Source organism: Dipodomys ordii, unplaced genomic scaffold (genome assembly GCF_000151885.1).
Source record: "Dipodomys ordii isolate 6190 unplaced genomic scaffold, Dord_2.0 Scaffold31, whole genome shotgun sequence".
Taxonomy (NCBI): Eukaryota; Metazoa; Chordata; class Mammalia; order Rodentia; family Heteromyidae; genus Dipodomys; species Dipodomys ordii.
The window spans coordinates 10,953,078-10,969,518 of NW_012267247.1; the positions used below are offsets into that span (position 1 = coordinate 10,953,078).

At 38.2% G+C, this 16,441-nt stretch overlaps 1 protein-coding gene across 1 annotated transcript in view; it reads right to left on the reverse strand.

Moving 5' to 3' along the window:
* Akap10 (A kinase (PRKA) anchor protein 10) overlaps positions 1–16,441 on the reverse strand; it is a 67,655-nt gene that overhangs the window by 22,729 nt on the left and 28,485 nt on the right. The window contains exons 4-8 of the mRNA XM_013016346.1: positions 14,964–15,048; positions 14,049–14,172; positions 12,380–12,516; positions 7,714–7,858; positions 2,508–2,681 (exon numbers count right to left, since the gene is read on the reverse strand). Coding sequence (XP_012871800.1) covers positions 2,508–2,681; positions 7,714–7,858; positions 12,380–12,516; positions 14,049–14,172; positions 14,964–15,048 — 665 coding nt within the window. The remainder of the gene's footprint in view (positions 1–2,507; positions 2,682–7,713; positions 7,859–12,379; positions 12,517–14,048; positions 14,173–14,963; positions 15,049–16,441) is intronic.

A 16,441-nucleotide genomic window follows, 5' to 3' on the forward strand; every position in this document is an offset into this window, starting at 1 on the left:
TAGCACACAGCTACCAAATCTGTTTTCTTAATGACATGTACCCCAGTAAATGTGCTATCCTCACAGGAATTATTCTGTTTGAAAAACTCATCCGTCCAGGCAATTGTATCATGGTTAAGAAATGCAACACCCTCTTTTTTACAGAATAAATAAGAATGCTTTTGATTATTATGAGACTTGTGACAAATGAGAAATTAAACAATCCTTTCTATAGTGATTCAGTACAATAAGTTCCCCTTCTCCTACTCTTATCACTCCCACAAAAAAAACAAAAGCAAGTCAGAATTGGTATTTTCATGAAACAACTATGAGCTGACCCAAAAATTCCAGTTCTTGAAATACAATTTCAGACAGCCTTACATTTATGCACAACTTACATAGATTATTCATTACAGCATGGTTTAAAATAGCAAAAAGGGAATAACAGCTTAATGTTTATAACCTAAGGGATAGATTAATAAAACAAAATAATTAAATAGATATAAAGAGCAATCCAAAGCAGCACATAATTTAACAAATAGCTGGACACCAGTAGATCATGCCTGTAATCCTCACTACTCAGGAGGCTGAGATCTGAGGATCATGGTTCAAAGACAGCCCAGGCAGGAAAAGTCCATGAGACTCTTATCTCCAGTAAACTTTTCAAAACAAGCCAGAAGTGGTGCTGGGGCTCAAGTGATAGAGTGCTTGCCTTCAGCAAAAGAAGCTCAGAGAGCACTCAGGCCCTGAGTTCAAGCCCAGGACTAACAACAACAACAAAAAAAACCCACAACCGAAACAAAAAACAAAAAGCACAAAACAAAACAAAACTAGAATAAAAGACTATTGCCCCATCAATTCAATGATATCACTATGTCTTGGGTATCAAAACCAGACATCACTAGAAAACTAAGACCTAGTACCTAAACATGTCTAATAAAAAAAGCCATTCTAGCTTTTATCAAAAGGCAAAATGGACAAGCTGGGTTATGGAAGTTCAAGCCTGGAATCCTAGCTACCTGGATGTAGTGATGGGAGAGTGCAGTTCAAGACCAGCATAAAAATTCCATCTTGACAAAAGGCTGGTGCAGTTGCATGCACTGGTCATCCCTCATGAAACAAAAACAGTAAGCCTAGGCAGGCTTAGGAAAAATTGAGACCCTACCTCAAAAATATTCAATGCAGCCAGGTGCTGGTGGCTTTACATTTGTAATCCTAACTACCCAGCAGGCTGAGATTGAGAGTTATGGTCCAAAGAAAGCTAGCCCAGAGAGAAAAGTGAGACTTTAATGTCCAACTAAGTAGCAAAGCCAGAAGAGGAAGTATGGTTCAAATGGTAGCACATTAGTCTTGATTGAAAAATCCAAACAAGAGCACAGTATTCTAACTTCAAGCTCCAGTAACCACTAACCAGGAATAGCATGCACGCACGCGCACACACATGCATGCACACACATGCATGCGCGCACACACACACAGACACACAGACACACACACACACAATCTGCAAGCATGGCTCAAATAGTAGGGGAACAGCCCGAGACCAACTCTAGGACCAACAAACAAAACAAAACAACATAACAACTACACTTAGCTACCTGTCAAGTAACCCTTCGTAAGCCTCTTTTAATCATTAACCTTCCCTGTACCAAGGTAGCACTGTCCTGACTTGATAGCATAGATGAGCATTACTTTTTCTCGTCACTTTAGGGTTTGATTCCTCAGCACCACATAAGCAAAAAGAAAAAAGCCAGAAGTGGCACTGTGGCTCAAGTGGTAGAGCACTAGCCTTGAGCTGAAGACCTGAGGGACAGCGCTCAGGCCCAGAGTTCAGGCCCCATGACTAGACCCCAAAAAAAAAAATTTAAAAAAAAGGGGGTTTTAATTTATCTAAGGTCAAGAATCAAAAGATTCAAAATGTTGTTTATAGTGACGTAAAAATTATTAATCTGTATTTTTAAGCCATGAGAAAGAACAATAGAGAATTATTTCTGGCTGTACCACTTACTATGTGATTTTAATAAAATCAGTTAACTTTATAATGTCTCCATTTGATCTCCTATCTTGGGAATAGCCCCTTCATTTGATTTAGGGGAGAATTTGATAAGGTGTGATATATGACAACACTCAACAAAAACCACAAAAGGAAATATACAATGAGTTCAAAATAAATACAATTAGTTCAAACTAAAGCTAAAAACTATTGAGTAAAATATGGTATTAAGAAAGCAAACAATTACACAAAAGGCTCTTCAGATGCTATAAATATAATTTAATGTATTTAATTAGTAAGCATAAAAGCAATGATGGTAAGCAGATTAATGACCTGAATTAAAAAGCATGATACTTTACACTATACTATAATGGTTAATCACCACAAGTACTCTGATTAGAATTTGTATTAAGTAGATTAATTTTATTTCTTGTAACTATAACAAAAAGTTATAAATAAACATGGTTTGCTATTGGTATGTGAATGAAAAAAATTGCATGCTTTTCCTCATAATAGATGCAAACCAGATTAATACCTGAGAGGTGGAGCTATCGGAACCTCCCGAGTGAGACTCATCTGGAAGGCCTACAGAGCTATGAGCAGCCAGTGAAACATTCCCTCCAGGAAATTCATCTCCTCGAACGGAATGGATGAGGTCATTTAAATACTTATAATAAAGATTGCTGGACAAAAAGCCAGGCAAAAAGACCTGAAATGGATGGAAAACATTATTTTAAAGTTGAAAATCAAATGCATCTCTTATATTAAACTTTACTTAAAATTCTACTACAAATATTTGTACTTTTTCCTTGCTATATTCTATTATCCCTTTGCATATACCTTTATGCCATAAAATGACAATGTATTTAATGTTGTTCCCTTGCCAAATATCTGTCATAGAAATTACACACTTCACATTTTAGAAAGCAGAATTAGTTTCCATAGATTAGATATCATCTGAAACTAATTTTTTTCTTAGGGGTATGTATGTAATAAATATTTAACGTCTTAGCCGCCAGGAGCTGGTAGCTCCTATAATGCTAACTACTCAGGAGGCTGAGATCTGAGGGTTGAAGTTTGAAGACAGACTAGACAGGAAAGTTCATGAGACTCTTATCTCCAATTAACCAGCAAAAAGCCGGAAGTAGAAGTATGGTTCAAGTGGCACAGTGCCAATATAAGCAGAAAAGCCAAGCTCAAGCATTTGAGTTCAAGCTTGAGTGCCAACATGCACACAAAAAAAGTGTGCACATATGGATTTGTGCACCTGAACTCATTTCCCTAAGATAAATTATCAGGAGTGTAATTGCTGAGTTAAATTTTAGCTTTGAAATACTGGCCAATGTATCCTTTCAAAGAATGTTACCGATTTGCAACACCAGCAATATAGCAAAGTATCTGTGGATTAAAGATGTGACTCGTTTGCCTTTCAAATTCAGTCCCCCACACTGACAAAAAAGAGAAAGATAAAAGAAACAATGGGATTTGGCTCAGTTCTATATTTTGGCTCAAACCTATAATTCTGCTGCCCCCAATCTTCCCCCCCTCCCCCGCCTTAGCTACTCAGGAACTAAGATTCAGAGGACCTGGGTTCAAATCCAGTCCAGGCAGAAAGTCCATGAAATGCTGTCTCTGAAATAACCAGTAAAAAAAAAAACTGGGCTGGACGTATGGCTCATGTGGTAGAGCACCAGCCAAGTGAACAAGCACAAGGTACTGAATTCAAACCCTACTAGCAGCAAAAACAGCATCCCACACAGACTTTCCAATGCTTGGGCACTACCTCCCACCCAAAAAATGATTGTTAAATAAATGCCTAATGGCGCATATTGTCTTGTATTCAGTAATTGCTGGTGATGCTAAGTTTCCATGGTTATTAGTTGAACTGTTTAACAACAAAACTTCCAGTGCTTAGTATAACTGTAAATATGTATGTCTGTATTTAACATGTCTTCTTTACAGAATAGTGACTGGGAAGGGAAACATAAGTCACATTTCTTTTGTTTACCAGTATAAAAATACTATAAGCATTTCCCCCCAAGGATTTCTTTATTGAGAATAAGTAACTACATGAATTTCACATTACTGGCATAGTTATACTCAGCTAAAGTCACAAACATATTTTAACCTTCACAACGATAATCATCATCATTCTAATATACAAAGCTTACGAACTCTACGAACTATAACAATAAAACTGTTTCTTCCAGATTGGGTGATATGTACATTTCTTTCCTTTTGCTTAGTATCGGCTGTTCTCTTTTCTCTCTCATTTCCTCCCTCTTATCACCACCCTTGTGTTGCTTAGTTTACTTTCATGAAAGCATTTAATAAATGAGTTATTATATCCTTTTCCCACTCATATACCAAGGTTATGCTAAGTGTTCTCTAAATTATCATAGCCAGACACAGTCAGAGATACTCAGGAGGCAGAGATTGAGAGGATCATGATTTGAAGCCAGCCTGGGGAAAAAGTGAGACCCTCATCTCAATAAATAAGTCAGGCATGGTTAATATAAAGCCTGTAATCCCAAGTACACACGAATCTGTAGATAGGGAGATTCATGGTTGAGGCTAGCTTGAGGAAAAGAGTGAGATTCTATCTTAAAAATAATGAAAGCAAAAAAGGGGTTGAGGTGTGTGATTCAAGGGTCAGAATACCTGCCTAGCATGAATGAGGCTCAGTTCCAAACACTAGCACAGGGGCAAAAAAATTACAGGCAAGCCAGGTGCAGGTGGCTCACGTCTGTAATCCTAACTACTCAAGAGGCTGAGATCTGAGGAACGTGGTTCAAATCCAGCTTAGGCAGGAAAGTCCATGAGATTCTTATCTCCAATTAACCTCCAGAAAACCAGATGTGGTGCTGTGGATCAAGTGGTAGAACACTCCCACAACCAATACATAAATGAATGAATGAATAAATAAAGGCAAGTGCTGGTGCTCATGTCTGTAATCCTAGCAAATCAGGAAGCTGAGATCTAAACATCATAGTCTGAAGCTATCCCAGGCAGAAAAGTCTTTAAAAGTATTATTTTCAATTAACCAGCAAAAAGCTGGAAGAGATGTGGTTCAAGTGTAGAGCTCCAAGCTTTAGGACACAAGCCAAGCAAGATCAAGAGGCTCTGACCTCAAGCCTCGGTACCAGCACACCCAATCCCCCCCATAAAACAAACAACAACCTCCCCCCAAAAAAACATTTATGCAAGTTCCTAACCTAAAAACATGTAGTAAGAACCTTTTCTTTTCTTTCTTTTCTTTTAGGTCTGGATCAGGGCTTGAATTTGGTTGGTACCTGATGCTTTTGTTCACTGGTTAAGTGTTCTATCAACTGAGCCATGCCTCCAATCCCACAAGACCATTTTTGCTCCTCCCTTCTCCGTATCATACTGGGAAGTTCTATACCATATCTCCAGTCCATTTTTATTTTTATTTTGAGACATGGTCTAAGTGCCCCAAACTGGCCTCACACTTGTAATTCTTCCATTTTCAGCCTTCAAGTAGCCAGGATTAAAGGCATATACAACATATACAAAGTGCCTAGTTGCATTCTGGTTTTCTCTGTATTTACCTCCCAGAAAGTTTACATTCTTTACATGCTATAGGTTATTCTCTGTATTTTTTTTGGTCTTTTCTTTCTTTCTTTTTTTTTTGGTACTGGGGATCGAACCCAAGACATTGCACTTGCTAGGCAAGCGCTTTGCCACTGAACTACATCCCAGCCCTAGGTTATTCTCTAAAACCAGAAAAGTTTTAATTTTAACAATGGAAAAATGATCATCTCTGGGTAATTACTGATACTGTATTATATTACTTCCAGAATTTTAATGATTTCATTTGCTATATATATAATTTTAACTTTATTCTTTTGTGTGCAGTATTATGTATCAGTGCTTAATTTTTTTCTACTTGGACACATATGGCATAAATTAGCAACATAATATGTTAATGGTAATTAACTTAATGATAACATTAACTTACCCTGGACTCTGTGCAATTTGTTGCAAAATCTATTTACTTATTTATTTATTGGTATGGGTCCTGGGGCTTGAACTCAGAGCCTGGGCCCTGTTCTTGAGCTTCTTTGGCTCAAGGCTAGGCTCTACCACTTGAGCCACAGCTCCAATTCAGGACTTTCCTGAGTGGTTTATTGGAGATAAGAGTCTTATGGACTTTCTTGCCCAGGCTGGCTTTGAACTGCAATCCTCAGATCTCAGCTTCCTAAATAGCAAGGATTACAGGTGTGAGACACCAGTGCCCAGCTCGTAAAACTATTCTATTTTAAAAGACTAAGTGGGGGGGGGGCGGGGTAGGGGGGGAGGATGGGAAGAGATGGGAAGGGGAAACAAGGGAGGGGCTACAATGCTTGATAAGAAATGTACTCATTATCTTGCCCATGTAATTGTAACCCCTTTGTACAATATTTTAACAATAAAAAAATAAAAGACTAAGTCATTTACAGGTTTTAACACTTCATTATGATCAACCTATTTGTGATACCTTGTAAGTGATCATGACATATAAAAACAGTATTTCACAAGTGATAGAACACAAGTCTAAAGGTAGAGAAATTGTTATAGTAAAGTTTTTGACAACATGGAAAACTACAAGAATTGTATCAAAGTTGGATACAAAAACACTAATTTGACATTTATAAGATGAATATTAATAAAGATACATGTACATAAAAGAAATTAATAGGTGAATGGATTACAGGTATGTAGAGCAATGGAAGAATATAAATGAGTGGGTCTAGGAATTTTCACTGTAAAATTATTTAACTTTGTTAAATGCTTGAAATTTTTCATAAAAACATTTTAGAAAAGTATAAGATATATATCTTTTTTTCTTTTTTGGTGCTGGTATTGGGGGACTTGAACTCAAGAGCCTTGAGCTCTTGCTTGGCCTTTTTAAACTCAAGGCTGGCATTCTACTATTTGAGCCATATCTCCACTTCCAGCTTTTGCTGATTAATGGGAGATGAGAGTCTCATGAATTTTTCTGCCTGGGCTAGCTTCAAATCATGATCCTTAGATCTCACGATTACAGGCATGAGCCATCAGCACTTGAGTTATACATAAAAGATTTACAAAATAAATATAATCTGAAAACAAAAAGTGTTTCAATTTTAATAGCAGAAATTGAAAAATATTTGTATCAATCCTAAGCTAACCTTGCTTATACTTATACATGACTAACAGTAACAATAACTTTTTAAAAATGCTTTTTAATTCTGGCATTTCTTTCTTTCATTATTAAGTAGTTGTATAAAGAAGCTTCAACTCCGTAAGTACAATACATCTTGATCAATGTCACCCTTTCCATTGTTTCCCCCAACCTTCAAGTTCTATAGTTCAATTTTCACATAATGTACATTAACACCTTTCCTTTCTCCATTCTTCTTCCTAGCATTCACTTTGTTAAACAGCTCATTAGTTTTTCAGAGGAATTATACCTTTGGACTCCTTCCCTAATTATACCATGGACATTAATAAGCATTTTATACCTCATTTTCATCCTAAAATAACTGGTATTATTTCTTCTCTACAGATGAGAAAAATGGCATTAGTTACCCTATAACGGTGAAGTTAATACATATCAAGACAGACTCAAAGCCTCTGCTCTTAATCACTAGGCTGAACTGTTTCCATTTTCTACTGTAGGTTATGTTTCGTTTTCCCCATATTTTTCTGGGTTCCACCAATAAAACTTGTAGTTTAATACTTTTTAATATCTTAGTTACCTTCTCCATGGTTGTCCAGGCCTGACGTAATGGTGTTGTGAAGCAGTTAGGGAGTGGCCCACCTTCCCTGCAGATATTGGATTCAATTTCTAATCGCACAACATCATCAAATCCAAGAGGATGTGTGGCTTGGAGGGAGAAGTACCTATGTCAGAAAGATATCCAGAGTAAAACCAAATTCCAAATCTTTAGGTACCTATACCTACCTACATGATTCAAATAGATATGGGTGATGACAGCCTTGCTATAACCTTTATTTACCTATTCTCATTTTCTTAAAGATACCTGGTCAACTTACTACGTCCCTATCTGCTTTTCAATCATCTTCAGTTTCTGACCAACCAACTTTGCTATCGTTTTAACATCTGTGAGAGATCACAAAAGAAGCAAATAAATCAAACAACCACATATATTTAATGGACCTATGTTCCTGTTCAGGGCTTAGTAGTCCAAATTAAGGTTTAAGAGAAAGACATATTTCCCCTGAAAAGATAACAAAGAAGAACTGTGCACACGATATAATGAAAATATAAGATCATAATACAAAGCATAAACAATAAATAGGTAGCCGGGCACTGGTGGCTCACGCCTGTAATTCTAGCTACTCAGGAGGCTGAGATTTGAGGATCGCGGTTCAAAGCCAGCCCGGGCAGGAGAGACCGTGAGACTCCTATCTCCAATAATCCACCAGAAAACCGGAAGTGGCGCTTTAGCTCAAGTGGTAGAGCGCTCGCCTTGAGCTGAAGAGCTGAGGGACAGCGCCCAGGCCCAGAGTTCAAGCCCCACGGCCGACCAAAAAAATAAAAAATAAAAAATAAATAGGTAGGAATAAAAAGGAAAAAGGGTGAAGTGAATGAATGTGAGATATTTGGAATGAATGCATAGGACTTGCTGATGATTTAAGGAAATGAAAAGAAACAATGGTAACTTAAAGATTTGTAATTTGATAGGACATAATGCAGCAGATGTTTTGGTAAGTTGACTATAAAATGGACACCAAAAAGGCAGAAAAAAAATAAGAGTACTCTAGTGGCTCTCTTTCTCATATAGGACAGAAATACAGCAAGGCTTGATAATGTCCTTCTTGTATTTTATATATAAGAACAAACAAGTAGGTAGTTGTAAGTCAAATCTTGTACAAGAAACTTAGCAAAATGACGGTGCCAATGGTACGCCTATCATCTTCATTTAAAAATGGCTCCTCAAAAAAAAAAAGCCGGAAGTGGTGCTGTGACTCAAGTGGTAGAGCGCTAGCCTTGAGCTGAAGAGCTGAGGGACAGCACCCAGGCCCAGAGTTCAGGTCCCACAACCGGACCCAAAAAATAAAAAAAATAAAAAATAAATAAAAATGGCTCCTCAAGTAAAAATGGGATCTAGTGAGAAAACCAGTCTTGCTCTAAACTCTAGCCTTAGATCACTGTTCTGTTCCAGAATATAAAATCAGCATTTTCATAACAAACACTATATCTCCCATGTTGTAAGAAATAAGCAAGTGAATGATTTTAAACTTTCAGGCACTTGAGACTAAATTTCTACATTCAAACTCTTGTCATTTCAGCAGGTATCAATGTTTCTTTTATCTTCCATAAATGTCTTATGCTAGACAGAATGTTAAGAATTTCATTCTAGTCTAAGTCTTGCTGCAAACACGCTCTAAGACTTCATTTCCTCTTTGGGCTTTAATTTCCACATCTACAAAATGAGGGGGAAAGGCTGGGAATGTGGCTTAGTGGTAGAGTGCTTGCCTCGCATGCATGAGGCCCTGGGTTTGAGTCCTCAGCACCACATAAGCAGAAAAAGACAGAAGTACAGTGCTAGTCTTGAGCTGAAGAGCTCAGGGACAGTGGCCAGGCCCAGAGTTCAGGCCTCATGACCGACCAAAAAAAAAAAAAGAGGGGGAAAAAAAACCAGAGTAGATCTCCATTTTGACTATTTTCTAACACTAAAGATTCCCTGGGTCATCTCTCAAACCTGCTAATTCAGAATGTTTTAGAGAACACTGGTAGCTTATTTTTAACAAGCTTTTGGTTTTTTTGTTTGTTTGTTTTTTGGTTGGTGGTGGGGCTTGAACTCTGGGCTTGGGCATTGTCCCTGTGCTCTTCAGCTCAAGGCGAGCGCTCTACCACTTGAGCTACAGCACCACTTCCGGTTTTCTGGTGGTTTATTGGAGGACTTTCCAGCCTGGGCTGGCTTTGAACCATGATCCTCAGATGACAGCCTTCTGAGTAGTAGAGGCGTGAGCCACTGGTGCTCAGCTTTAACAAGCTCTTAATAGGCTCATGCCTATAATCCTAGCTACCTAGGAGCCTGAGGGTTTGAGAATAGCAATACAAAGCCAGCCCAGGAAGCAAAGTTCATGAGACCCTATCTTCAATAAATCAGCAAAAAGTAAGGATTAGAACTGTGGTTCAAGTGGTAGAGTATCAACCTTGAGTGAAAAAGCTCGAGGGATAGCACTTAGGCCCTGAGTTCAAGCTGGCACAAAAAACAAACATCAAGCTCCCAGGTGACTTTTAGGCAGACAGCTTAATGTGCTGCAGTCTCCTTGTCTATAAGTTCTTGATTCTCTTCCAACTCTAAAATCCCATGGAGTTCTATCTTCAAGTTACTTCCTTAGTGCTTGCTTGGGGATACAAATAGCAAATTTCTTCACAAAGTAAAAAAATAAAAATTCAATGAGAAGGATTATGGAGCTGGCCAGTCATCAATTGTCTGAGCAGACATTTTCAATGCTAGTCACTGTAACATTTTTTCTAATGTCTCACTTTCAGTGAAAACTGGATGGGAATAACTCTGGGGGTAATGAATGTTTACCATGTGTTAGGCCACAAAATTAATCCCTAGCACCAAAAACAAAACTAATTTGTTTAGTAATATGCCTAAGCAGATTTGTACAAGAAAATAAGCCTTCAAGCATACATACATAGCAAGGTCCTTTGAAACCTATTCCGTTTTATTTCTTTTTCTTTTTTTTTTTTTGTCAGTCCTGGTTCTTGAACTCTGGGCCTAGATGCTGTCCCTGGGCTCTTCAGCTCAAGCTAGCTCTCTACCACTTGAGCCACAGAGTTACTTCTGGTTTTCTGGTGTTTAATTGGAGATAAAAGTCTCATGGACTTTCCTGCCTGGGCTGGCTTTGAACTATAATCCTCAGATCTCAGCCTTCTGAGTAGCTAGGATTATAGGCATGAGCCATCACTGCTGGGCCTCCATTTGATTTTTTTTTTTTGGGGGGGGTCCGGTTGTGGGACCTGAACTCTGGGCCTGGGCACTGTCCCTCAGCTCTTCAGCTCAAGGCTAGCACTCTACCACTTGAGCCACAGCGCCACTTCCGGCTTTTTTCTTTTTGCTTTTCTTTTTGCTTATGTGGTGCTGAGGAATCGAACCCAGGGCCTCAGGCATGCAAGGCAAGCGCTCTACCACTGAGCTACCTTCCCAGCCCCCTCCATTTGATTTTATACACACATATATGCACATACATTTCCCCCTATAATTCCTTTGACTACCTAAACTCAAGTTTCTTTATTTGTTTTCAATTTTCTTCCTGTTTCTGGTGGTAGAGATTGTGGAATCTAGGCCCTTGGTCATGTTAAGAGCAATCACCAAGCCTTCTTTGTCTACCTCTCACTAATCAATTATCTATCTATCTATCTATACATATATATACACACACATACCTATATACACATAGTACACACATATGAATAGATCAAATATATATATATATATATATATATATATATACACACACATATATATATTGTCCCCCAATTCATGTTTCTTAAAAGTACCAAATTTCTCCAAATTTCAATTACTTTGCTTATGCCAATGCCTGGAATTTTCTTTCCTGCTTTCTCTGCTTGACAATATTCAATTTATTCTTTTTCTTTTTTGCCAGTCTGGGGCTTGACTCAGGGCTTGGGCACTGTCCCTGAGCTTCTTTTGTTCAAGGCTAACACTTTACCACTTGAGCCACAGAGCTACTTCCAGCCTTCTCTGTTTATGTGGTACTAAGGAATCAAATCCAGGGCTTCTTGCGTGCTAGACAAGCACTCTACCACTAAGCCATATTCCCAGCCCTCTATTTATTTTTTGCTGGTCATGGGGCTTGAACTCTGGGCCTGGGCACTGCCCTGAGCAACTCAGCTCAAGGTGAGCACTCTGTCACTTGAGCCACAGCACCACTTCCTCAATTTATTCTTTTTTTTTTTGGGGGGGGTCCGGTCGTGGGGCCTGAACTCTGGGCCTGGGCGCTGTCCCTCAGCTCTTCAGCTCAAGGCTAGCGCTCTACCACTTGAGCCACAGCGCCATTTCCGGCTTTTTTCTTTTTGCTTATGTGGTGCCGAGGAATCGAACCTCAAGCATGCAAGGCAAGCGCTCTACCACTGAGCCACCTTCCCAGCCCTCAATTTATTCTTAAGGATCCAAAGCAAGTCTCCCTATGAAACCCTCCCAGAACACCTTTGTTGTTCTGCTTACAATGTATTAACCCTCCCTTTCCCCAAAAGAAATATTCACTAGAATGTTTGTTGAAACACACACTATATGCAAATCAGCTTTTATGTTCTCTATTAGCTCCTGGACAGGAAAGAATGAGTTTATTCATCTTTATTTTCAATCTATAATGCTCAATAAATATCTATTAAATGCATCAATTGATCAAACTCACTTGTCATATAAAATCATGGCATCATTCTGTGCCTCCTGTCCATCATACTGGCCCTTTTTGGCAGCAAGCTGAGATTGGAAGTTATCTGCTGCCAACCAGAACTGTAAGATATTCACTGCATCTTCTTTTTCCATATACTAGGAAGGAAAAATAAAAAGTGTAAAACAAGACTAGAAACATTCCTTTCACCATCTGTAATCTATAAGCCTTAAATATTAAAATATAGGTAGAAAGCAAGAAGCAAAATAATCTACTTCAATAAGATTTACTTCATTTTGTTTTTGTTTTGTTTGTTTGTTTTGGTCAGTTGTGGGGCTTGAACTCAGGCCTGGACATTGTTTCTGAGCCTTTTTGTGCTCAGGGCTAGCACTCTACCACGTGAGCCACAGCACCACTTCCAGTTTTTTGTTTTTTTGGTGGGGCTTGAACTCTGGGCCTGGGTGCTGTTGCTCAGCTCTTCAGCTCAAGGCTAGCGCTCTACCACTTGATCCACAGAACCACTTCTGGTTTCCTGAAGGTAAGAGTCTTCCTGCTGTGGCTGGCTTTGAACAGTGATCCTCAGAGCTCAGCCTCCTGAGAAGCTAGGATTACAGACATGAGCCATGAGCCCCTGGTCACTGCCAGGTGTCAAGTGGTTAATTGGAGATAAGATTCTCACTGGAGCTTTTCTGCCTGGGCAAAATTTGAACCTTGAGCCTCAGATCTCAGCCTCCCAAGTAGCTAGGATTACAGGCATGAGCCACTGGCACTCAGCAAGATCTACTTCATTCTACTTCACCATTCAACATTGTACAGTAATTTGCGAAAGATGACCTATAAAATACTTTAGAAGAATAAAAATTGTACTAAATTGGATTAGTAGTTCCACATGTGTAATCAGCTAATGAGAAAATCAAACCACATCATTTACACTTGTTTCCATCACTCCATGAGGACTTATTTACCTGAACAAGTGCTGAAAAAAAGCAAGTCAACTGAGTAAATGTATTCTTGTCTAGGTGACTATTTTGAGAGACTAAGAATCCTCTTATTAGCCATTTGCTTTGTAACAAAAGAATTTCACTTTCTGAAGCCTTATATAAATTCTATGTCTCAAAGAAATTAGTATATTTACTGTAGCAAATGCTTCATTGGGCAATGCTATCTAATAGCTCAAGCAAAAATCAAAAGCATAGCAAAAATTTTTACTATTCTCTGAAGTCTGATGTGCAATTAATGTGCACTGGAATTGAGTATCAAATTCTATGCTCTTAACAATTCCAAAACTAGCTAGTTGCTCATGCCTATAATCCTAGCTCAAGTGGTAGAGGTTAGCCTTGGGCTTTTTTAAAAAGCTCAGGAATAGCACTCAGGCTCTCCTGAGTTGAAGCTATAGGATCAGTGTGTACACGTATACGTACACACACACACACACACACACAAAATTAAAATCACATATCTTACAAGCAGTAGTTCGATAAGCTTTTTCAAAATGGAGTTATTTTACATTGAATTTTCATGTTTTCTTAAATCTGATATTACATCATCATTAAGTATTCTGGCCACTAGATATAACTTGTAACAATAAATCTTTTGGGAATGATATGTCTTTTATTGTTTTGTATAGACAGGACCCCAGAATTTACAGTTTAGAGGCTCTAGTTGAGTGTAAAAGGAAATGCAGAATTACCTCAGAGAAATAAAAGAGGGCTGACTCACAGAAGAGAATGTCAGCCAGGTAAACAGTTCCACTGGTCAGCACTTCAATCTGGTATTTACAGAAATGGTGACTTCGCAGAAACTCACTAAAGTGCCTGTATGTGGACAAAAATGGAAAACTTGAGGGAATGACTAAGGAAAGAGCTAACTGGAAAAAAACACTCTTTCCATGACTGTTTCCACTGAATCATAAAGACCTAGTTCAAGGCCACCTCACTTCTGATGGTGTAATTCCTGATTCCTTTAGTTGTAAGCAATCTCTCTCATCTCTCAATTACTTTGTAACTCTCCTCTAAGTCAACACAGGCTATGTCACATTACAGTAACAAAAAACAATGTTTATTTTATTGGGTTATAACTTACTTCAAGTCAGATAATATATATTTATTTGTGTTCTATACACAGCATTAATAAATGCTGAAAGAATGAATAGTTTTCTTAAAGGGCATCAACAATAATTAATGAATTGTTGGCAGTTTCAACAAAATGATGTGGATTTTGTTATATTCCATATATTGTTAAAAGCATGAGCTAATACATTAGGATACCCACTTAAAGATATGGATTATTTAAGTAAAAAAATTAATTCTAATGGTGATATGCTGAAATCTTAACCATCTCTAAATGATTTCAATACTAAAAACAAATTCTTTTAACCTAGGAAATAAGAAACTAGTACTGAAAATTGTCTTGTTTCAAATAGAGGTTACATAATTTATACTGAAAAGAAATTAACCAAGAGTCTTAAAAGTCTTACATGACATTATAAATATCCAAGTAACATAAATCTTCTCAAACACTTTGTTTTTAGTTGAGTAAAGTATATTCCTAATACTTGACCCAAATTCCAAAGAATACAAAATGTGAAAATATGAAACTAACTTACTCTTGTTCCATTGCACTAAAGACTATGGCCTGTGCCAGAACGAAACAGTTGGGATCTACCTGTCCATCTTCTCCACAAATCTTTGCTGTGAAAGAGACAATAAATAATTAAATACCTATTAAATTCAATGCATACCTATTTGTGAAGCAAACTGGAAAAGAAGAGGATATTGATGAGGTTTAAGTTAATTATATTAATTAATTTTTTGTTGTTGTTGTTGGTCATGGGCTCTGGGTCTGGGCGCTGTCCCTCAACTCTTCAGCTCAAGGCAAGTGCTCTACCACTTGAGCCACAGCACCACTTCCAGTTTTCTGGTGGCTGATTGGAGATAAGAATCTCAAGGACTTTCCTCCCCGGGCTAGCTTTGAACCTGGATCCTCAGATCTCAGCCTCTAGAGTAGCTGGGATTACAAGGCATTAGCCACCGGCATCCAGCTCTCTTGAAGTTTTAAATAGAGCTATAAGAAAATATAGGTAATAGCTTGAGGTAGGAAAAGTGTTTTGAAGTACATATGTGAAAGCAGAAATTACAAGATTTAACATACAGTTAGCTTCTATACATTAAAATACTACAAAAACAGAATAAAAAAAGTTAGAGGCAGGGCTGGGAAGATTTTAACCAAAAGAATTATAGATTCATGACAAGATTTACAGCTCAAAAAAATTTTAAAAACGTTATTGGCAAAATTTTAAACACAGACACAGAAAAAGGAAAGTACCTAAATAATGTGAGCTATTAAGTTAGCTATTAAAGATGGCTGGAAAAAAAACATACAACCATGATAGCTAGTTTTACTCTGAATCTATGAAACCCTATCAAACACTATAGCTTCCAGATCCATTCACTCACATTCTCCTAGAGAACAGCCATCTATGATAGCATTGTGCATATTGTGGTCTCCGTGTAGTTTCCTAGCATACAACTCTTACAATTCTTCAAATCTTTGGAGTGAAGACTGTCTTTTGTATGCTAATGAGACTACTGGTAGGTGGAATCCCTAGAGAGCAACATCAGTATGAAAGCCGGCCAATATACAAACCAAGGCACCTTATCCTCCATCTCCAGGGAGAAGAAGGTGCCAAAGATTGAGCTGTTTACCAATAGCCAATTATTCAATCATACCGACATAATGAAGCCTTCATTAAAAAACCTACAAGGATAAGGTAGAGGAATTGGAGCTTCAGGAGCTCCAATTGGAGCTGAACATGAAGAGGTTCCTGGAGGAGTGTTAAGACATAGACTGGATGATGTAATAAATTTTAAATGCTAGTAACTCTCACTTTAAAAACAAAATCAGGGGTTGGGAAGGTGGCTCAGTGGTAGAGCTCTTGCCTTGCATGCCTGAGGCCCTGGGTTCGATTCCTCAGCACCACATAAGCAAAAAGAGAAAAGCCAGAAGTGGTGCTGTGGCTCAAGTGGTAGAGCGCTAGCCTTGAGCTGAAGAGCTGAGGGACAGCGCCCAGGCCCAGAGTTCAGG